Below are 25,747 nucleotides of genomic sequence, written 5' to 3'. Positions count from 1 at the left end.
CTGGGAGCCGGAGATGGCTGTTGACGACCTGGGAGTCGTTAGGAGTAGTCGACGGCTTCGGAGCTGGTGACGGTGGTCTACAGCCTGGGAGCCATAGGCGAGTGTTGACAGCCTGGTAGCAGTTGGGAGATGTTGACGGCCTGGGAGCCGGTAGGAGTGTTGACGCCTGGGAGCCAGTGACAGTTGTCCGCCTGGGAGCCGGTAGGAGTGTCGAAGGCCTGGAAGCTGATGACGGTTGTCGGCCTGGGAGCTGGATGAGTGTTGATGGTCTGGGATCCTGTAGAGATGCTGGCGGCCTGGGAGCTGTTGAAGATAGGCGACAGCCCGGACACTGGTGGCGAAAGTCTCTGGTATTGCACAATAGCTGTAGGTAGACCTAGGATGTCGACAGTCAGGACTGGTGATCGATCTGGGATGTCGACGGTGACTGACGGCGGTCAGGACTAGGAAGGTTATAGTCACTGACGCTAAACAGTAACGAGATTGGCCTGGGAGCTAGCAGTGATAGCTAGCCAGGCCCAGTGGTGACCTCTGCTGAGGATGGCTGATTACACTCTACAGCAGGGGGATAAGCAGGAGTGACTGGCAGGTGAAATGTTAGCCCGATCAGCAGCAGCAGGAGGAGGAGGGGAGGACACCGGAGGTGATAACGCTGGAAGCACTTGGGTAGCCTGGAGCCTAGGAACCCTGACATATCCCCATTTCTTGTCTGTGATTGGCTGCAAGCTGCAGCATCCATCAGAACCAGACAGAACCTGAGAATACCTTGATTCCGGCACATGTGTACAGGTCAGAGTTTGCAGGTAACCTATTGGAGTAATCATGTCAGCTGATGGTCTTCAACATGGAGGAGCCTAGAATGCAGACAACCTACTGTAGCCTGTGATTACTTCAGCAGACAGGAATCCTCACAGGTGGGTAATCAGCTAGGAAGGTGATGCTGCAGCAGCAAGGACACAGGCAAGCCTGGAAACACTTGGAAATGGAAAAGCGGAGCTGAGCGTCTTTCCATGTGAAACGCTGCAACATACGTGACAATGATTGAATAAGAGCTCACATCGCACATGGAATACAATGTTACAATGTCTGCCACAATTAGTGAAATCACAGATGAGGAATATCCCCAATGCTCCCCAGCTAACCAGGAACAATGACCGTGTACCAGTGGCGTAACTATAGCACCGCAGCCCCCACACTCGCGGGGGGGGGGGCGCTGTGCATGTGGGGGCGCCGGGGGGCTGCGGTGCTATAGTAATGACCCCGCCCCCCATCCCCCGCAGGCTTACCTGTCTGCGCGTCCCGGCTCCCCTCCTGGCTTCAATCAATTCTATGGAGACGGACCACGATAAAATGGCCGCCCCATAACAGTTCTCTGAAACGGTCTGCGGTACGGGGGTGGCCATTTTATCATGGTCCTTCTGTATATAATTATTAATTGAAGCCAGGAGGGGAGTCGGGACGCGCAGACAGGTAAGCCTGCGTCGATGAGGGGGGGGGGATGGGGGCACCGGCGGCCGGGGTGGGGAGGCACCCCCCCCCATTAATGGCGGGGGGGGCGCCCCAAACCAAGCTACGCCACTGCCGTGTACACAGCATTATGTACAACGTGAGCTATAGGAAGCAGACACTACAGTATGACCATGTATACAGCATTATGTACAACGTGAGCTATAGGAAGCAGGGCCGGTGCAAGGCACCGGAGCACCCCAGGCGAGGTGGGGTGGGGCGCCCTGGTGCCTACAGGGGGGTACCTGCGGCGCTGTGTGATCTGGCGACGGGTCCCTGCAGTGATGCGCGCAATCCGGCAGCCAGGCGGCGGCGCGGGAAGCGCCGCTGATGGGTTTGAAAACTCGCCGCACGCTGATTGGCTGAATCTCAGCCAATCAGCATGCGGAATGTTTTCAAACCCATCAGCGGCGCTTCCCGCGCCGCCGCCTTGCTGCCGGATAGCGCGCATCACTGCAGGGACCCCGCCGCCAGATCACACAGCGCCACAGGTACCCGGCACGGACACCCCTGCAGCCTCCATGCGAGAGGCGAGGGGCGAAGTGCCACCCTCCAGTGGCTGGCGCCCTAGGCAAATGCCTAGATTTGCCTAGTGGTGGCGCCGGCCCTGATAGGAAGCAGTACAACGTGAGCTATAGGAAGCAGACACAGTGACCGCGTACACAGCATTATGTACAACGTGAGCTATAGGAAGCAGACACAGTGACCGCGTACACAGCATTATGTACAACGTGAGCTATAGGAAGCAGACACGGTGACTGCGTACACCGCATTATGCACAATGTGAGCTATAGGAAGCAGACACAGTGACCGCGTACACAGCATTATGTACAACGTGAGCTATAGGAAGCAGACACAGTGACCGCGTACACAGCATTATGTACAACGTGAGCTATAGGAAGCAGACACAGTGACTGCGTACACCGCATTATGTACAATGTGAGCTATAGGAAGCAGACACAGTGACCATGTACACAGCATTATGTACAACGTGAGCTATAGGAAGCAGACACAGTGACCGCGTACACAGCATTATGTACAACGTGAGCTATAGGAAGCAGACACGGTGACCGCGTACACAGCATTATGTACAACGTGAGCTATAGGAAGCAGACACGGTGACCGCGTACACATCATTCTGTACAACGTGAGCTATAGGAAGCAGACACGGTGACCGCGTACACAGCATTATGTACAACGTGAGCTATAGGAAGCAGACACAGTGACCGCGTACACAGCATTATGTACAACGTGAGCTATAGGAAGCAGACACGGTGACCGCGTACACAGCATTATGTACAACGTGAGCTATAGGAAGCAGACACGGTGACCGCGTACACAGCATTATGTACAACGTGAGCTATAGGAAGCAGACACGGTGACCGCGTACACAGCACTATGTACAACGTGAGCTATAGGAAGCAGACACAGTGACCGCGTACACAGCAATATGTACAATGTGAGCTATAGGAAGCAGACACAGTGACCTTGTACACAGCATTATGTACAACGTGAGCTATAGGAAGCAGACACGGTGACCGCGTACACAGCATTATGTACAACGTGAGCTATAGGAAGCAGACACGGTGACCGCGTACACAGCATTATGTACAACGTGAGCTATAGGAAGCAGACACGGTGACCGCGTACACAGCATTATGTACAACGTGAGCTATAGGAAGCAGACACAGTGACCGTGTACAAAGCATTATGTACAACGTGAGCTATAGGAAGCAGACACAATGACCGCGTACACAGCATTATGTACAACGTGAGCTATAGGAAGCAGACACGGTGACCGCGAACACAGCATTATGTACAACGTGAGCTATAGGAAGCAGACACAATGACCGTGTACACAGCATTATGTACAACATGAGCTATAGGAAGCAGACACGGTGACCGCGTACACAGCATTATGTACAACGTGAGCTATAGGAAGCAGACACAGTGACCGCGTACACAGCATTATGTACAACGTGAGCTATAGGAAGCAGACACGGTGACCGCGTACACAGCATTATGTACAACGTGAGCTATAGGAAGCAGACACAATGACCGCGTACACAGCATTATGTACAACGTGAGCTATAGGAAGCAGACACAATGACCGCGTACACAGCACTATGTACAACGTGAGCTATAGGAAGCAGACACAGTGACCGTGTACACAGTATTATGTACAACGTGAGCTATAGGAAGCAGACATGGTGACCGTGTACACAGCATTATGTACAACGTGAGCTATAGGAAGCAGACACGGTGACCGTGTACGCAGCATTATGTACAACGTGAGCTATAGGAAGCAGACACAGTGACCGTGTACAAAGCACTATGTACAACGTGAGCTATAGGAAGCCGACACGGTGACCGCGTACACAGCATTATGTACAACGTGAGCTATAGGAAGCAGACACAGTGACCGCGTACACAGCATTATGTACAACGTGAGCAATAGGAAGCAGACACGGTGACCGCGTACACAGCATTATGTACAACGTGAGCTATAGGAAGCAGACACGGTGACCGCGTACACAGCATTATGTACAACGTGAGCTATAGGAAGCAGACACAGTGACCGCGTACACAGCAATATGTACAACGTGAGCTATAGGAAGCAGACACAGTGACCGCGTACACAGCATTATGTACAACGTGAGCTATAGGAAGCAGACACGGTGACCGTGTACACAGCATTATGTACAACGTGAGCTATAGGAAGCAGACACGGTGACCGCGTACACAGCATTATGTACAACGTGAGCTATAGGAAGCAGACACGTTGACCGTGTACACAGCATTATGTACAACGTGAGCTATAGGAAGCAGACACGGTGACCGTGTACACAGCACTATGTACAATGTGAGCTATAGGAAGCAGACACTACAGTATGACCATGTATACAGCATTATGTACAACGTGAGCTATAGGAAGCAGACACTACAGTATGACCATGTATACAGCATTATGTACAACGTGAGCTATAGGAAGCAGACAGAGTGACCGCGTACACAGCATTATGTACAACGTGAGCTATAGGAAGCAGACACAGTGACCGCGTACACAGCATTATGTACAACGTGAGCTATAGGAAGCAGACACAGTGACCGCGTACACAGCATTATGTACAACGTGAGCTATAGGAAGCAGACATGGTGACGGTGTACACAGCATTATGTACAACGTGAGCTATAGGAAGCAGACAGAGTGACCGCGTACACAGCATTATGTACAACGTGAGCTATAGGAAGCAGACACGGTGACCGCGTACACAGCATTATGTACAACGTGAGCTATAGGAAGCAGACACGGTGACCGCGTACACAGCATTATGTACAACGTGAGCTATAGGAAGCAGACACAGTGACCGTGTACACAGCATTATGTACAACGTGAGCTATAGGAAGCAGACACGGTGACCGTGTACACAGCATTATGTACAACGTGAGCTATAGGAAGCAGACACGGTGACCACGTACACAGCATTATGTACAACGTGAGCTATAGGAAGCAGACACGGTGACCGCGTACACAGCATTATGTACAACGTGAGCTATAGGAAGCAGACACGGTGACCGCGTACACAGCATTATGTACAACGTGAGCTATAGGAAGCAGACACGGTGACCGCGTACACAGCATTATGTACAACGTGAGCTATAGGAAGCAGACACGGTGACCGCGTACACAGCACTATGTACAACGTGAGCTATAGGAAGCAGACACAGTGACCACGTACACAGCAATATGTACAATGTGAGCTATAGGAAGCAGACACAGTGACCTTGTACACAGCATTATGTACAACGTGAGCTATAGGAAGCAGACACGGTGACCGCGTACACAGCATTATGTACAACGTGAGCTATAGGAAGCAGACACGGTGACCGTGTACACAGCAATATATACAACGTGAGCTATAGGAAGCAGACACAATGACGGCGTACACAGCATTATGTACAACGTGAGCTATAGGAAGCAGACACAGTGACCGCGTACACAGCACTATGTACAACGTGAGCTATAGGAAGCAGACACAGTGACCGCGTACACAGCACTATGTACAACGTGAGCTATAGGAAGCAGACACAGTGACCGTGTACACAGCATTATGTACAACGTGAGCTATAGGAAGCAGACACAGTGACCGTGTACACAGCACTATGTACAACGTGAGCTATAGGAAGCAGACACAGTGACCGCGTACACAGCATTATGTACAACGTGAGCTATAGGAAGCAGACACAGTGACCGTGTACACAGCATTATATACAACGTGAGCTATAGGAAGCAGACACAGTGACCGCGTACACAGCACTATGTACAACGTGAGCTATAGGAAGCAGACACAGTGACCGTGTACACAGCATTATGTACAACGTGAGCTATAGGAAGCAGACACAGTGACCGTGTACACAGCACTATGTACAACGTGAGCTATAGGAAGCAGACACAGTGACCGCGTACACAGCATTATGTACAACGTGAGCTACAGGAAGCAGACACAGTGACCGTGTACACAGCATTATGTACAACGTGAGCTATAGGAAGCAGACACAGTGACCGCGTACACAACATTATGTACAACGTGAGCTGTAGGAACGTGCGCAGGGAAAGGTCACAGCTGTAGCCAGTGATTTATGTCTTATCCAACGCGAAAACTTATCACTTTAATAACTGCAAACCTAGTAAATCTGTATACAGTACATCTCCTAAATGCCACAGCACAAGCTCTGCTAACACGCTGCGGCATTTCATCTGCACAATTCACACAGGAGCTATGACAGGGGTAGATGTGACGGGCTGACGCGCGTCACCACAGTCCTCAGTTATCCTTATGTGAGGCACAGTAGCTTCATATATAACTGTATGTGTGTGACCGGAGTGTCTCAGACTGTCTGACCTACAACAGGGGTAGATCTGAGGGGGGCTGACGCACTTCACCAGTCATCTGTTATCCTTATGTGAGGCACAGTAGCTTCATATATAACTGTATCTGTGTGACCAGAGTGTCTCAGACTGTCTGACCTACAACAGGGGTAGATCTGAGGGGCTGACGCACTTCACCACAGTCCTCTGTTATCCTTATGTGAGGCACAGTAGCTTCATATATAACTGTATGTGTGACCGGAGTGTCTCAGGCCGTCTGACCTATGACAGGGGTAGATCTGAGGGGCTGACGCGCTTCACCAGTTATCCTTATGTGAGGCACAGTAGCTTCATATATAACTGTATCTGTGTGACCGGAGTGTCTCAGGCTGTCTGACCTATGACAGGGGTAGATCTGAGGGGCTGACGCACTTCACCAGTCATCTGTTATCCTTATGTGAGGACCAGTAGCTTCATATATAACTGTATGTGTGACCGGAGTGTCTCAGGCTGTCTGACCTACAACAGGGGTAGCTGAGGGGACTGACGCGCTTCACCACAGTCATCTGTTATCCTTATGTGAGGCACAGTAGCTTCATATATAACTGTATCTGTGTGACCGGAGTGTCTCAGGCTGTCTGACCTACAACAGGGGTAGATCTGAGGGGCTGACGCACTTCACCAGTCATCTGTTATCCTTATGTGAGGCACAGTAGCTTCATATATAACTGTATGTGTGACCGGAGTGTCTCAGACTGTCCAGCCTATAACAGGGGTAGATCTGAGGGGGGCTGACGCGCTTCGCCAGTCATCTGTTATCCTTATGTGAGGCACAGTAGCTTCATATATAACTGTATCTGTGTGACCGGAGTGTCTCAGGCTGTCTGACCTATGACAGGGGAAGATCTGAGGGGGGCTGACACACTTCACCACAGTCATCCGTTATCCTTATGTGAGGCACAGTAGCTTCATATATAACTGTATCTGTGTGACCGGAGTGTCTCAGGCTGTCTGACCTATGACAGGGGTAGATCTGAGGGGGACTGACGTGCTTCGCCACAGTCATCTGTTATCCTTATGTGAGGCACAGTAACTTCATATATAACTATCTGTGTGACCGGAGTGTCTCAGGCTGTCTGACCTATGACAGGGGTAGATCTGAGGGGGACTGACGCGCTTCGCCACTGTCATCTGTTATCCTTATGTTAGACACAGTAGCTTCATATATAACTGTAACGGTAATCGGGTACTGATCCCCAGTACATGGAGCTGCGCCAATAATGTAACGTCAGGACACGTGAAAAAGTACAAAACATTGTCTATCTAACAATATAAATACAAATACACTTAAGTATTTATACAGAAATGTAACCATATACAAATGGATATAATCACACGTGATACAATATGTATGGTTGCCTTTACATTATTATCTATATGCCGATTTTGTTTTCATTTGTGTACAGTATATGTGGTTAAGCCACTAGGCAATGTCATGGCTTCTCTTCACTGGTGCGATAAAATGCGTGGTAAACCCAAAACCCGTGTGTTGACCATTGTCACATCAATACATATCGTATTTAAGGGCAACAATACATATTATCAGTCACGTGATTGTATCCATTTGTATATGGCTACATTATCTTACATAATATATTTGTACTTTTACACGTGTCCTGCTTAGTGTTCTTCTGCCAGGCCTACACCATTATTAGTGCAGGGCCATATACTGTAGAATAGGAAGGAGATAATCCTGCAGTACGCGTTTCATCAGAACAGTTAAAGCATATGATACCTGCACCACTTATAGAATGGGAAGGATATAATGCTGCTCTACGCGTTTCACCAGAACATCTAGCACATGTGATACCTGCACCACTTGTAGAATGGGAATAAAATAATGCTGCACCACGCGTTTCACCAGAACATTTAGCGCATGTGATACCTGCACCACTTGTAGAATGGGAAGGAGATAATGCAGCACCACGCGTTTCACCAGAACATTTAGCACATGTGATACCTGCACCACTTGTAGAATGGGAAGGAGATAATGCAGCACCACGCGTTTCACCAGAACATTTAGCGCATGTGATACCTGCACCACTTGTAGAATGGGAAGGAGATAATGCTGCAATACGAGTTTCACCAGAACATTTAGCACATATGATACCTGCACCACTTGTAGAATGGGACGGATATAATGCCGCACTACGCGTTTCACCAGAACATTTAGCGCATACTGTATGATACCTGCACTACTTGTAGAATGGGACAGATATAATGCTGCACTACGCTTTTGGTACTTATGTAGTATCTGGGCGTCCGATTTAGAAATCGGATCGGATCGCATCGCATCGCATGCGACCAAATCGTATGCGATGGTCAAGATTTTTCCATAGGATTCAATGTTAAAATGGTCTGAGTCCATTTTAACATAGAATTCAATGGGGAAAAGGGGTCCTTTTCCTTTCCCCACTATCCAAGTGGGCATGGAGTTGGATATAAACCTGTGGCGAGCGTAGCGAGCCACCGAGCCCGAAGCGTGGCGAGCGTAGCGAGCCCCGCGAGGGGACACAGAATACTTTTTAAGAAATATGCGTCCCCTCGCGGGGCTCGCTTCGCTCGCCACGCTTCGGGCTCGGTGGCTCGCTGCGCTCGCCACGCTATATAAAATCAACTCTATGCCCACTTGGATAGTGGGGAAATGAACAGGACCTTCTTAACATTGAATCCTATGCAAAATCGCATCGAATCGCATCGCATCTGATTGTATGCCTTAAGGCAAGGCATACAATCACAAAATCGGACGCCCAGATACTACATAAGTACCACGCTTTTCTAGCGCATATGATACCTGCACCACTTGTAGAATGGGACGGATATAATGCTGCACCACGCGTTTCACCAGAACATTTAGCGCATATGATATCTGCACCATTTGTAGAATGGGACAGATATAATGCTGCACTACGTGTCTCACCAGAACATTTAGCACATGTGATACCTGCACCACTTGTAGAATGGGAAGGAGATAATGCTGCACTACGCGTTTCACCAGAACATTTAGCACATATGATACCTGCACCACTTGTAGAATGGGACGGATATAATGCTGCACTACACGTTTTACCAGGATATTTAGCGCATATGATACCTGCACCACTTGTAGAATGGGAAGGAGATAATGCTGCACTACCCGTTTCACCAGATCATTTAGCGCATGTGATACCTGCACCACTTGTAGAATTAGAAGGAGATAATGCTGGACCACGCGTTTCACCAGAATATGTTGCGCTATAAACCTGACTGTTAAACATAGAGTTGGAATCTAATCCATATACAGAGGTCCTTCAGCTACAAAATACAGTATTTGTAATACTATTATAAAAATACGCTTCTACTTACAGTTCTATTGCCTTGTTCCACATGACGACATATCCGGACAGAACGAAGGACTCGATATTTACAATGTGCGTGTTTCCTCTCTCCGTCCCGACGTACAGCCATTTACTCTGGAAAGGCAGATGGCAGCAGGTAATCCTGAAAGATGGCAGAACGCGTGTTACCCGTATGGAGAGGTACGCACCAGAGGACAGCATATTGCATGGATACACGTTAGCAGTGACATGCGTAGAAATGTGCTCTGAGACATGGGGTCTTTAAGGCAAATACCATCCAACTTTTAAAAAGAAAAGATCTGGGCTCCTGCTCCCAACAAAAAGGCATGGCCTCTCTAAAAGGGGCGTGACTTTGCGATCCACATCCTGTTTTTATGTCACTTTGGCAGCTTGAACTGCTGGCCTTGCCCCCTGTCCCCTCCCCTGGTATAAAGGCATCACAATGCAACTTATTTTAGCACTGTATTTGTGCTTTTTGTCCATGTCACATATTGCGTACATTTATCGTTCACCCCTGTAACACCCCTGAGCTGATTGGCTGCTACTTTATCACCATTCAAGGCTTAGTAAATTAGACCCCTCCGTCCTCAAGGCACCCTTGCAGTCCAGGTCTTAAGGATATTCATGTTTGGCACAGATGGTAGAATAAAAACTCACTAAAGGTACAAATTAACTTGCCTGCACTTGTGCACTGCTGGAGGGGGAAACGGTCACATACAGTGGTCACATGCAGGGCCGGTGCAAGCGGGGGGCTCGCCCCAGGCAAAACCCCCCGCGCCGCCCGGGGAGGGTGCGGACAATACTGCGGCTCGGGGGGGGGGGGTGTTTGCGGGGGTGCGATACTGCGATGCGCCACGGGGGGGTATGCGGGCGATACTGCTGCGCTGAAATCCCCCCAGCGGCCAGCGGGTGGCGCGGCAGCGTTAATTAATGGGCGGGATGGGGGTTGGGGAGGGGAGAGGGAGGAGGATTACAGACTCACCTGCTTTCCGCTCCCTGCTTTCTGGTACCTCTCTATGGTACCTCGGCGGCTCTGTCCCGCCCTCCAGTGGCCCTGGTCACATGACTCCAGTGATGTCATCCAGTGATGTCATCACTGTGTCGGGATACTAGAGTTCTCCTCTATATCGCAGAGTCTCATTGGGTTCCTCCACTTAGCAGACCCAATGACAGGGGAAGGTCAGCCGGAGTAAGACCCCTCTCGCCACCACCAGTCACTACGGCCAAGCAGCTGAGATTCATAGAGGTAAATTTACTAAGATGGGAGTTCTATTGGAGATGGGATGTTGGTTGCTATGGGCAACCAATCAGATGCTATCTATTATCTTCTAGAAGGTGCTAAATAGCAGATTGAGGTCTGTGCTCCTAGAGAAGGGGGGGATGTGGCCCCCGTTGGATCCTGGCCTGTACTGTGGGGCGCAGTGCTGGGATGGCAGCTGCATGCAGGAGCATGGCATACGGAGGCTGGATGCATCAGCACACGTGTGTGTTCTCGCCGACGTCCAGGCCCTCCCTGAGCTTTCCCCCGTGTCAGCGCACATGGACTGAGCATGACCCACACACGTGTAACTGTTTGTCTGTGTGCAGCGTGCGGCAGGGTAATGTCACGTTGTGCTGTCTGTGAGCTCACTCCTGCTACTCGCTGTCACACCAGGATCTGGGCACATGGCCAGCACGCCAGAGCGGGGAGAGACAGGAGGTAACGTGGCGATGACCTCATTATGCGGATTGCTGCAGCATACAGATGAAAACAAGATAAACATGAGGTAAACAGCGAGGCCTCACCCAGCACGCTGCTCCCGTCACTGTCACAGCAGCACAACAATGCACTAGGGAGTCACACAGCGGCAGGACCTTGCCGAGCTCCACGTGCATGATATATGGGGACGCTGTCATAGCCACATGCTGTGGTCACTGAGATTTTGCTTTTGATAGCCAACCTGAATTAGGTCCTGGGTCTCTAACTGCATTGTCTGAATCACAGCTATGTACTAACTGCACTGTCTGCAGAACACCTATGTAATAACTGCATTGTCTGTACCACACCTACTGTATGTACTAACTGCACCACAGCTATGTACTAACTGCACTGTCTGCAGAACACCTATGTAATAACTGCATTGTCTGTATCACACCTACTGTATGTACTAACTGCACCACAGCTATGTACTAACTGCACTGTCTGCAGAACACCTATGTAATAACTGCATTGTCTGTACCACACCTACTGTATGTACTAACTGCACCACAGCTATGTACTAACTGCACTGTCTGCAGAACACCTATGTAATAACTGCATTGTCTGTACCACACCTACTGTATGTACTAACTGCACCACAGCTATGTACTAACTGCACTGTCTGCAGAACACCTATGTAATAACTGCATTGTCTGTACCACACCTACTGTAAGTACATAGGTGTGGTGCAGACAGTGCAGTTAGTACAAACTGCACTGTTTGCAGCACACCTATGTACTAACTGCACCACACCTACTGTATGTACTAACTGCACTGTCTGCAGCACACCTATGTAATAGCTGCACTGTCTGCACCACAACTATGTACTAACTGCACTGTCTCAACCACAGCTACTGTATGTACTAACTGCATTGTCTGAATCACAGCTATGTACTAACTGCACTGTCTGCAGAACACCTATGTAATAACTGCACCATACCTACTGTATGTACTAACTGCACTGTCTGCAGAACACCTATGTAATAACTGCACCACACCTACTGTATGTACTAACTGCACTGTCTGCAGAACACCTATGTAATAACTGCATTGTCTGTACCACACCTACTGTATGTACTAACTGCACCACAGCTATGTACTAACTGCACTGTCTGCAGAACACCTATGTAATAACTGCATTGTCTGTACCACACCTACTGTAAGTACATAGTTGTGGTGCAGACAGTGCAGTTAGTACAAACTGCACTGTTAGCAGCACACCTATGTACTAACTGCACCACACCTACTGTATGTACTAACTGCACTGACTGCAGCACACCAATGTAATAGCTGCACTGTCTGCACCACAACTATGTACTAACTGCACTGTCTCAACCACAGCTACTGTATGTACTAACTGCACTGTCTGAATCACAGCTACTGTATGTACTAACTGCATTGTCTGAATCACAGCTATGTACTAACTGCACTGTCTGCAGAACACCTATGTAATAACTGCACCACACCTACTGTATGTACTAACTGCACTGTCTGCAGAACACCTATGTAATAACTGCACCACACCTACTGTATGTACTAACTGCACTGTCTGCAGAACACCTATGTAATAACTGCATTGTCTGTACCACACCTACTGTATGTACTAACTGCACCACAGCTATGTACTAACTGCACTGTCTGCAGAACACCTATGTAATAACTGCACCACACCTACTGTATGTACTAACTGCACTGTCTGCATAACACCTATGTAATAACTGCATTGTCTGTACCACACCTACTGTATGTACTAACTGCACCTCAGCTATGTACTAACTGCACTGTCTGCAGAACACCTATGTAATAACTGCATTGTCTGTACCACACCTACTGTAAGTACATAGCTGTGGTGCAGACAGTGCAGTTAGTACAAACTGCACTGTTTTCAGCACACCTATGTACTAACTGCACCACACCTACTGTATGTACTAACTGCACTGTCTGCAGCACACCTATGTAATAGCTGCACAGTCTGTACCACAACTATGTACTAACTGCACTGTCTCTACCACAGCTACTGTATGTACTAACTGCACTGTCTGCACGACAGCTATGTACTAACTGCACTGTCAGCAGAACACCTATGTAATGACTGCACTGTCTGCAGAACACCTATGTAATAACTGCACTGTCTGCACCACAACTATGTACTAACTGCATTGTCTGTACCACATCTACTGTATGTACTAACTGCACCACAGCTATGTACTAACTGCCCTGTCTGCACCACAACTATGTACTAACTGCATTGTCTGTACCACACCTACTGTATGTATTAACTGCACTGTCTGCACCACAGCTATGTACTAACTGCACTGTTTGCAGCACACCTATGTAATAGCTGCACTTTCTGCACCACAACTATGTACTAACTGCACTGTCTCTACCACAGCTACTGTATGTACTAACTGCACTGTCTGCACGACAGCTATGTACTAACTGCACTGTCTGCAGAACACCTATGTAATAACTGCACCACACCTACTGTATGTACTAACTGCACTGTCTGCAGCACACCTATGTAATAGCTGCACTTTCTGCACCACAACTATGTACTAACTGCACTGTCTCTACCACAGCTACTGTATGTACTAACTGCACTGTCTGCACGACAGCTATGTACTAACTGCACTGTCTGCAGAACACCTATGTAATAACTGCACTGTCTGCAGAACACCTATGTAATAACTGCACTGTCTGCACCACAACTATGTACTAACTGCACTGTCTGTACCACACCTACTGTATGTACTAACTGCACCACAGCTATGTACTAACTGCACTGTCTGCACCACACCTACTGTATGTACTAACTGCACCACAGCTATGTACTAACTGCACTGTCTGCACCACAGCTATGTACTAACTGCACTGTTTGCAGCACACCTATGTACTAACTGCACCACACATACTGTATGTACTAACTGCATTGTCTGCAGCACACCTATGTTATAGCTGCACAGTCTGGACCACAATTATGTACTAACTGCACTGTCTCTACCACAGCTACTGTATGTACTAACTGCACTGTCTGCACAACAGCTATGTACTAAATGCACTGTCTGCAGAACACCTATGTAATAACTGCACTGTCTGCACCACAACTATGTACTAACTGCATTGTCTGTACCACATCTACTGTATGTACTAACCGCACTGTCTGTACCACACCTACTGTATGTAATAACTGCAATGTCTGCACCACAACTATGTACTAACTGCATTGTCTGTACCACCCCTACTGTATGTACTAACTGCACTGTCTGCACCAAACCTACTGTATGTACTAACTGCACTGCCTGCACTGCAGCTATGTACTAACTGCACTGTTTGCAGCACACCTATGTACTAACTGCACCACACCTACTGTATGTACTAACTGCACTGTCTGCAGCACACCTATGTAATAGCTGCACTGTCTGCACCACAACTATGTACTAACTGCACTGTCTCTACCACAGCTACTGTATGTACTAACTGCACTGTCTGCACTGTCTGCACCACACCTATGTACTGACTGCACCACAGCTATGCACTAACTGCACTGACAGCACCACACCTACTGTATGGACTAACTGCACTGTCTGCCCCACAGCTATGTGCTGACTGCACCACACCTACAGATGGAGTCCCTCTCTTCTTTGCTCAGCTTTCGCCAGAAGGTCCCCGCTGGCGTTAGCCGGCAGAGAGGGACTCACACATGTCCCAGTCTCTTGGTGGCTGGGCAGCAGGACCCTTCCCATCTCCGCTTCAGGGAGATGGGCATGGTTAGGGGGGGTGTTGGGATGGCGACTGGGACTGTCAGTGGTGGTGGAGGTGGCGTGGGGATGGCAATGGGAGAATGAGCAGTGCTACATCTGTAGGTACTAACTGCACCACACCTATAGAAATATATAAATGTATGTGCTATTATCCTTTATTTATATGACGCTGCATAGGTTTCGCTGTGCCTAACCTGGCACATGCACAGTGTATCGATAATTGTCCGCTCTGCAAATTCACAGCCATGCGATTAGGACTGAGTTACCCCCGTTGTCACTTATAAACACAGTCACTGAGGGGAAGCCATCTCCCAGACACGGTCACTGAGGGGAAGCCATCTCCCAGACACGGTCACTGAGGGGAAGCCATCTCCCAGGCACGGTCACTGAGGGGAAGCCATCTCCCAGGCACGGTCACTGAGGGGAAGCCATCTCCCAGGCACGGTCACTGAGGGGAAGCCATCTCCCAGGCACGGTCACTGAGGGGAAGCCATCTCCCAGGCACGGTCACTGAGGGGAAGCCATCTCCCAGACACTGTCACTGAGGGGAAGCCATCTCCCAGACACTGTCACTGAGGGGAAGCCATCTCCCAGACACTGTCACTGAGGGGAAGCCATCTCCCAGACACTGTCACTGAGGGGAAGCCATCTCCCAGACACTGTCACTGAGGGGAAGCCATCTCCCAGACACGGTCACTGAGGGGAAGCCATCTCCCAGACACGGTCACTGAGGGGAAGCCATCTCCCAGACACGGTGACTGAGGGGAAGCCATCTCCCAGACACGGCCACTGAGGGGAAGCCATCTCCCAGGCACGGCCACTGAGGGGAAGCCATCTCCCAGGCACGGCCACTGAGGGGAAGCCATCTCCCAGGCACGGTCACTGAGGGGAAGCCATCTCCCAGGCACGGTCACTGAGGGGAAGCCATCTCCCAGGCACGGTCACTGAGGGGAAGCCATCTCCCAGGCACGGTCACTGAGGGGAAGCCATCTCCCAGGCACGGTCACTGAGGGGAAGCCATCTCCCAGGCACGGTCACTGAGGGGAAGCCATCTCCCAGGCACGGTCACTGAGGGGAAGCCATCTCCCAGGCACGGTCACTGAGGGGAAGCCATCTCCCAGGCACGGTCACTGAGGGGAAGCCATCTCCCAGGCACGGTCACTGAGGGGAAGTCATCTCCCAGACACGGTCACTGAGGGGAAGCCATCTCCCAGGCACGGTCACTGAGGGGAAGCCATCTCCCAGACACGGTCACTGAGGGGAAGCCATCTCCCAGACACTGTCACTGAGGGGAAGCCATCTCCCAGACACGGTCACTGAGGGGAAGCCATCTCCCAGACACGGTCACTGAGGGGAAGCCATCTCCCAGACACGGTCACTGAGGGGAAGCCATCTCCCAGGCACGGTCACTGAGGGGAAGCCATCTCCCAGGCACGGTCACTGAGGGGAAGCCATCTCCCAGACACTGTCAGCCATCTCCCAGACACTGTCACTGAGGGGAAGCCATCTCCCAGGCACTGTCACTGAGGGGAAGCCATCTCCCAGGCACGGTCACTGAGGGGAAGCCATCTCCCAGACACGGTCACTGAGGGGAAGCCATCTCCCAGACACGGTCACTGAGAGGAAGCCATCTCCCAGACACGGTCACTGAGAGGAAGCCATCTCCCAGACACGGTCACTGAGGGGAAGCCATCTCCCATAAGCGGCACGTAGCTACCACCAACATTTTCAAAATTAGCCCTAAATCCAACTTCTGAACTTTCTGAATTACAAGGGAGCCATAAAGAATACAATAACCATTCTGGTCTCCAAAGGTCTAATTAATAAAATAATGAATGATAATATATTACATAAGATTTATAAATGAAGAAAGTAACCACCAGTAAGATGAAAATTCCAGCCAATGACTCCCTAACATTCAATCCATCGGATTATATAGATTTTACAGAATTTTTTTTTAACTTTAGAGTCTTATATTAAGTATACAGCGTCAGGTCCAAGCAGCCTATTTATCATAGAGAGATACAGTAAGTCGTAGCCGTATTCTGGTATGGCCGGTGATACCCTCCGGAGATATCTCCCCATGTAATGCTTGGACTGGCACTGGGTAACAGGGGTACGGATCATAGGGTTAACAAGAATTAGGGTGACACGGTGTAGCTCAAACCCAAAAAGGTCAGCATGCCCAAGGTCAACATGAGAAAAAGATCAACATAAGCAAAAGTTTGTCACAGAAACGGTCAACACAAGAGTCGACATGAGTTTTTCCACAATCTTTTGGTTTCAGTTTGGAACACATGGACGCCATTCACAGAGGTCAATTCAATTAAGCGCCACTTTGATTATTCTCACAGCCCCATGGGACTGAATACAAAAAATCATTGAGTTCGGGGAAGACCAGGCCACAAGAAGTACAGGTATAGCTGCTGCTGCTGCTGGTATTTCTATCCTACAAAACAGTGGCACAGTAATGGGGACAGCTTTTGTCCCAACCTATGCCACAAAGAAATACGGGGTAAGCATTACCAGTACACTTTAAATAAGAATTCTCTTTTCTTCCACATAAAATATGATAAAAGAAACCTTTTAATGTTAAGGCAATTTTTTTAACATTTACTGCGCCTATTCAAAAGAACGGTTGTTTTTCAATTCCAGAATAATTCAAATGAAATTGAGCCCTTGGACTTGATATGATATAAGGGCAGCGCACAACAGAGGAACGGAGTTACTACAAAAGACTGCATTAAGCCGGCTGATAACAACAGGTACTTGCTCCATCCCGGCTGCCACTTAGATATTCCACTGTCCCAATTCATGTGCATCAAAAGGAACGGTGTTCAAAAAGCATTGTGAAGAAATGATTGCACGGCTGGAGATTAAAGGATAGAAGTTATATAAAATAAAAAGTTATATAAAATCATCCCCTCAGTGACTGTGCCTGGGAGATGGCTTCCCCTCAGTGACCGTGCCTGGGAGATGAAGCCATCTCCCAGACACGGTCACTGAGGGGAAGCCATCTCCCAGGCACGGTCACTGAGGGGAAGCCATCTCCCAGGCACGGTCACTGAGGGGAAGCCATCTCCCAGGCACGGTCACTGAGGGGAAGCCATCTCCCAGGCACTGTCACTGAGGGGAAGCCATCTCCCAGACACGGTCACTGAGGGGAAGCCATCTCCCAGACACGGTCACTGAGGGGAAGCCATCTCCCAGACACGGTCACTGAGGGGAAGCCATCTCCCAGACACGGTCACTGAGGGGAAGCCATCTCCCAGACACGGTCACTGAGGGGAAGCCATCTCCCAGGCACGGTCACTGAGGGGAAGCCATCTCCCAGGCACGGTCACTGAGGGGAAGCCATCTCCCAGACACTGTCAGCCATCTCCCAGACACTGTCACTGAGGGGAAGCCATCTCCCAGGCACTGTCACTGAGGGGAAGCCATCTCCCAGGCACGGTCACTGAGGGGAAGCCATCTCCCAGACACGGTCACTGAGGGGAAGCCATCTCCCAGACACGGTCACTGAGAGGAAGCCATCTCCCAGACACGGTCACTGAGAGGAAGCCATCTCCCAGACACGGTCACTGAGGGGAAGCCATCTCCCATAAGCGGCACGTAGCTACCACCAACATTTTCAAAATTAGCCCTAAATCCAACTTCTGAACTTTCTGAATTACAAGGGAGCCATAAAGAATACAATAACCATTCTGGTCTCCAAAGGTCTAATTAATAAAATAATGAATGATAATATATTACATAAGATTTATAAATGAAGAAAGTAACCACCAGTAAGATGAAAATTCCAGCCAATGACTCCCTAACATTCAATCCATCGGATTATATAGATTTTACAGAATTTTTTTTTAACTTTAGAGTCTTATATTAAGTATACAGCGTCAGGTCCAAGCAGCCTATTTATCATAGAGAGATACAGTAAGTCGTAGCCGTAATCTGGTATGGCCGGTGATACCCTCCGGAGATATCTCCCCATGTAATGCTTGGACTGGCACTGGGTAACAGGGGTACGGATCATAGGGTTAACAAGAATTAGGGTGACACGGTGTAGCTCAAACCCAAAAAGGTCAGCATGCCCAAGGTCAACATGAGAAAAAGATCAACATAAGCAAAAGTTTGTCACAGAAACGGTCAACACAAGAGTCGACATGAGTTTTTCCACAATCTTTTGGTTTCAGTTTGGAACACATGGACGCCATTCACAGAGGTCAATTCAATTAAGCGCCACTTTGATTATTCTCACAGCCCCATGGGACTGAATACAAAAAATCATTGAGTTCGGGGAAGACCAGGCCACAAGAAGTACAGGTATAGCTGCTGCTGCTGCTGGTATTTCTATCCTACAAAACAGTGGCACAGTAATGGGGACAGCTTTTGTCCCAACCTATGCCACAAAGAAATACGGGGTAAGCATTACCAGTACACTTTAAATAAGAATTCTCTTTTCTTCCACATAAAATATGATAAAAGAAACCTTTTAATGTTAAGGCAATTTTTTTAACATTTACTGCGCCTATTCAAAAGAACGGTTGTTTTTCAATTCCAGAATAATTCAAATGAAATTGAGCCCTTGGACTTGATATGATATAAGGGCAGCGCACAACAGAGGAACGGAGTTACTACAAAAGACTGCATTAAGCCGGCTGATAACAACAGGTACTTGCTCCATCCCGGCTGCCACTTAGATATTCCACTGTCCCAATTCATGTGCATCAAAAGGAACGGTGTTCAAAAAGCATTGTGAAGAAATGATTGCACGGCTGGAGATTAAAGGATAGAAGTTATATAAAATAAAAAGTTATATAAAATCATCCCCTCAGTGACTGTGCCTGGGAGATGGCTTCCCCTCAGTGACCGTGCCTGGGAGATGAAGCCATCTCCCAGACACGGTCACTGAGGGGAAGCCATCTCCCAGGCACGGTCACTGAGGGGAAGCCATCTCCCAGGCACGGTCACTGAGGGGAAGCCATCTCCCAGGCACGGTCACTGAGGGGAAGCCATCTCCCAGGCACTGTCACTGAGGGGAAGCCATCTCCCAGACACGGTCACTGAGGGGAAGCCATCTCCCAGACACGGTCACTGAGGGGAAGCCATCTCCCAGACACGGTCACTGAGGGGAAGCCATCTCCCAGACACGGTCACTGAGGGGAAGCCATCTCCCAGACACGGTCACTGAGGGGAAGCCATCTCCCAGACACGGTCACTGAGGGGAAGCCATCTCCCAGACACGGTCACTGAGGGGAAGCCATCTCCCAGACACGGTCACTGAGGGGAAGCCATCTCCCAGACACGGTCACTGAGGGGAAGCCCCCTCAGTGACCGTGCCTGGGAGATGGCTTCCCCTCAGTGACTGTGCCTGGGAGATGGCTTCCCCTCAGTGACCGTGCCTGGGAGATGAAGCCATCTCCCAGGCACGGTCACTGAGGGGAAGCCATCTCCCAGGCACGGTCACTGAGGGGAAGCCATCTCCCAGGCACGGTCAATGAGGGGAAGCCATCTCCCAGGCACGGCCACTGAGTGGGCTTCCCCTCAGTGACCGTGTCTGGGAGATGGCTTCCCCTCAGTGACCGTGTCTGGGAGATGGCTTCCCCTCAGTGACTGTGCCTGGGAGATGGCTTCCCCTCAGTGACCGTGCCTGGGAGATGAAGCCATCTCCCAGGCACGGTCACTGAGGGGAAGCCATCTCCCAGGCACGGTCACTGAGGGGAAGCCATCTCCCAGGCACTGTCACTGAGGGGAAGCCATCTCCCAGGCACGGTCACTGAGGGGAAGCCATCTCCCAGGCACTGTCACTGAGGGGAAGCCATCTCCCAGGCACGGTCACTGAGAGGAAGCCATCTCCCAGGCACGGTCACTGAGAGGAAGCCATCTCCCAGGCACGGTCACTGAGAGGAAGCCATCTCCCAGGCACGGTCACTGAGGGGAAGCCATCTCCCAGGCACTGTCACTGAGGGGAAGCCATCTGCCAGGCACGGTCACTGAGGGGAAGCCATCTCCCAGGCACGGTCACTGAGGGGAAGCCATCTCCCAGACACGGTCACTGAGGGGAAGCCATCTCCCAGACACGGTCACTGAGGGGAAGCCATCTCCCAGACACGGTCACTGAGGGGAAGCCATCTCCCAGACACGGTCACTGAGGGGAAGCCATCTCCCAGATGCTGTAACTGAGGGGAAGCCATCTCCCAGGCATGGTCACTGAGGGGAAGCCATCTCCCAGGCACGGTCACTGAGGGGAAGCCATCTCCCAGACACGGTCACTGAGGGGAAGCCATCTCCCAGACACGGTCACTGAGAGGAAGCCATCTCCCAGACTCGGTCACTGAGAGGAAGCCATCTCCCAGACACGGTCACTGAGGGGAAGCCATCTCCCATAAGCGGCACGTAGCTACCACCAACATTTTCAAAATTAGCCCTAAATCCAACTTCTGAACTTTCTGAATTACAAGGGAGCCATAAAGAATACAATAACCATTCTGGTCTCCAAAGGTCTAATTAATAAAATAATGAATGATAATATATTACATAAGATTTATAAATGAAGAAAGTAACCACCAGTAAGATGAAAATTCCAGCCAATGACTCCCTAACATTCAATCCATCGGATTATATAGATTTTACAGAATTTTTTTTTAACTTTAGAGTCTTATATTAAGTATACAGCGTCAGGTCCAAGCAGCCTATTTATCATAGAGAGATACAGTAAGTCGTAGCCGTAATCTGGTATGGCCGGTGATACCCTCCGGAGATATCTCCCCATGTAATGCTTGGACTGGCACTGGGTAACAGGGGTACGGATCATAGGGTTAACAAGAATTAGGGTGACACGGTGTAGCTCAAACCCAAAAAGGTCAGCATGCCCAAGGTCAACATGAGAAAAAGATCAACATAAGCAAAAGTTTGTCACAGAAACGGTCAACACAAGAGTCGACATGAGTTTTTCCACAATCTTTTGGTTTCAGTTTGGAACACATGGACGCCATTCACAGAGGTCAATTCAATTAAGCGCCACTTTGATTATTCTCACAGCCCCATGGGACTGAATACAAAAAATCATTGAGTTCGGGGAAGACCAGGCCACAAGAAGTACAGGTATAGCTGCTGCTGCTGCTGCTGGTATTTCTATCCTACAAAACAGTGGCACAGTAATGGGGACAGCTTTTGCCCCAACCTATGCCACAAAGAAATACGGGGTAAGCATTACCAGTAAACTTTAAATAAGAATTCTCTTTTCTTCCACATAAAATATGATAAAAGAAACCTTTTAATGTTAAGGCAATTTTTTTAACATTTACTGCGCCTATTCAAAAGAACGGTTGTTTTTCAATTCCAGAATAATTCAAATGAAATTGAGCCCTTGGACTTGATATGATATAAGGGCAGCGCACAACAGAGGAACGGAGTTACTACAAAAGACTGCATTAAGCCGGCTGATAACAACAGGTACTTGCTCCATCCCGGCTGCCACTTAGATATTCCACTGTCCCAATTCATGTGCATCAAAAGGAACGGTGTTCAAAAAGCATTGTGAAGAAATGATTGCACGGCTGGAGATTAAAGGATAGAAGTTATATAAAATCCTGCATGCAGGAGGACAGAATAAAGACCAGGATTTACAAAGGGAAACAATTTTAGAATATAAAACACATGAAGAAACATCGGGAAATGTAACAGATGGGAAAAATCATTTAACATATTCTTAGCAAACACGGACTGTTCTTCAAGGGGATAGACTATTGGTGACGTTAGAATAAGACATTCTGGGGCCGATTCGTTAGGCCCCTTGTCTGAGGAGTGGGGGTTTTGCGCATGTCTATGTGTCAATGTAACATAGATAACTGGGGCGCTGTAATCGGGGCGCTGTGGGAGTAGTGTCAGCCCCTACTTGATTTACATGGACAGGGTCCAATTTACCACAATGGTTGTATTCAGTGTAATATTTGGAAAAAATATAAATTCTTCCATAAGTCAGACAATGCAGCAAACCGCTACATACAGGTCAGTGAGGTGTGCAAGCGTATTGTAGCCATTGGCGTCTCCGTGTAATCAGAACTGCACAAGACTATGAGATGGCCAGAAAATATAGACACAAAACACTATAGACCAGTGGTTCCCAAACTTGGAAGAAGAAAGGTTCCCCACCCCTGCTTTATGGTAAGTGGAAACCGATGTTTCTGGCCGATAACTAACCCCTTTATCAAGGTGTACAAACACTTTGATCAAGGGGCATTACCACACTGTTTCCACGGATAAGGACATTAGCTCTTGCTGGAACCAGAAGTTTCTTATTAAGAACATACTGTACGCTGGGGCCCCTTTGGCCATTCAGTCATACCGTGGTGCAATGATTCCCAAGACATATGAATGGCATCATCCTATTCCTCCAATGGTGATTATTCTGATTAATATACCATTTTGGATTGTGACTTTAAATTGGAGTCAGATATCAACGGTTGTCCATGCGCATATATGGTCCTGTTATATTCCAAGTCTAGAGTCTGTTCAGCTTGACTGGGATGGGGTAACACGTAAAAGGAAAAGAGGTACTACTGTTTGGCATAACAAGAATAAGGGACACTACTGAGTGGCATAACAATAATAAAGGGACACTACTGTTTAGTATAACAAGAATAATGGACACTACTATGTGGCATAACAAGTATATGGGACACTACTCTGTGCCATAACAAGATAAGGGACAGTACTGTGTAGTATAAGAAAAAGGGACACTACTGTGTGGCATAACTAGAATAAGGGACACTACTGTGCGGTATAACAAAAATAAGGTAAACTACTATGCGGTATAACAAGAATAAGGTAAACTACTATGCGGTATAACAAGAGTAAGGTAAACTACTGTGCGGTATAACAAGAATAAGGGCCAATAAATGTTGTGCAATGTGAATAAGGTAGCACTACTCTGTGATGTAATTTGATTTGGCACTCTGGTATGACCAGGCCCCTTCCCAGCAGGATCACCTACTTTCAGGGGGTGTGCCTCTTTGGCGAATGCTGTCCCTATTTAAAATCTGGAGGTGTTGCTGGCACAGTTCACCAAAATGTCTAGTTACAGCCCTGTGGATGAGGATTGCTATGGGAGAGGGGTGATCTGTGCTGCTTGGTGTTGGATGCTGTGCTGGGAGAGGGGTGCAGAGCAGGTGGTGGGGCTAGGAGTACCAGCCAAAAGCATGCCATTCTATTAAGGGCTGGCCCTGCACATGGTATAGAGAGAGATAATGAAGAGCAGACAGACATAAAAGTGGCAGGAGATGGCTCGATTTATCTGCACCAAGACATTACGGGACTTTCACAGACAATAGACTAATAAGTAGGCATGATTCCTGCCGGAGGGGGACGATGGAGACCCGCGTACATTACAGCTTAGATTCCTCCCCTGTGAGTCTCAGCGAGCCGGTCACATAGACAGTGATACATGTGTCTCATCTCCCCTGTAAATGCATCATAACAGCCCCCAGAGGCAGCAGGAGAGACGAGATACAGGCGCATGATGGAACCTTTTCCCAGCATCACCTCAGAGACCCCACAATCACACCAGCTGCCCCCGGCCTCGCTCACAAGACCTGGCCGGGCTCTCAGCGAGCTGATGCTAATCATACTCTGACAATCTGTGAGACACTTCAGGAGCCGATAGCGATGGAGGCCGCGCTGCTTCCTGACAAGGGTCTGTGCTGCTCATCTTATCTCTGATAGGTTTTATACAATCCAGTCACCGGCTGCTCCTCGGGGAAGAGGGAAAGTGCCAGTAATCATACCCCTGCCCAATTATTAGCTGTACTTAGCCCATCACCCACCTGCATCTACCTGACACAGTGCCGGCACAGATGGCTCACAGCAGAGGCGCAGGACGGGGACGTTTATGAAGTGGTTATTGGCTGCATCAGTTCTGTGTCGCAGCTTCCCCGGGAAGGACATTAATAATGACTTATATACAGAGGAGTGAGAGCAGGTTCTACATTCTAACGTGTACAGTAATAGCACCGCAGGTATCAGGTGTATGTATCCCTGTATACACAGCCTCCCCTCCCTGTATGCTGGACACTGACCTATGTATATGTATCCCTGCATACACAGCCTCCCCTCCCTGTATGCTGGACACTGACCTATGTATATGTATCCCTGCATACACAGCCTGATGTACATAGGTCAGTGTCCAGCATACAGGGAGGGGAGGTGTATGTGTATCCCTGCATACACAGCCTGATGTACACCGCCCCTCCCTGTATGCTGGACACTGACCTATGTATATGTATCCCTGCATACACAGCCTGATGTACATAGGTCAGTGTCCAGCATACAGGGAGGGGAGGTGTATGTGTATCCCTGCATACACAGCCTGATGTACACCTCCCCTCCCTGTATGCTGGACACTGACCTATGTATATGTATCCCTGCATACACAGCCTCCCCTCCCTGTATGCTGGACACTGACCTATGTATATGTATC

The 25,747-nt window shown here is 48.9% G+C and overlaps 1 protein-coding gene across 1 annotated transcript in view; it reads right to left on the bottom strand.

The window, feature by feature from the left end:
* The window catches only part of STXBP5L (syntaxin binding protein 5L), a 370,406-nt gene that overhangs the window by 234,468 nt on the left and 110,191 nt on the right, over positions 1–25,747 (bottom strand). Inside the window, exon 5 of the mRNA XM_083170643.1 lies at positions 9,782–9,916. Within this exon, the coding sequence (XP_083026769.1) occupies positions 9,782–9,916 (135 nt within the window). The remainder of the gene's footprint in view (positions 1–9,781; positions 9,917–25,747) is intronic.

The sequence above is a fragment of the Crinia signifera genome, chromosome 2 (assembly GCF_055691185.1).
Source record: "Crinia signifera chromosome 2, ASM5569118v1, whole genome shotgun sequence".
NCBI classification, from domain to species: Eukaryota; Metazoa; Chordata; class Amphibia; order Anura; family Myobatrachidae; genus Crinia; species Crinia signifera.
Note: the sequence above shows the minus strand (reverse complement) of the source record. Positions and strands in the feature narration are given on the sequence as shown.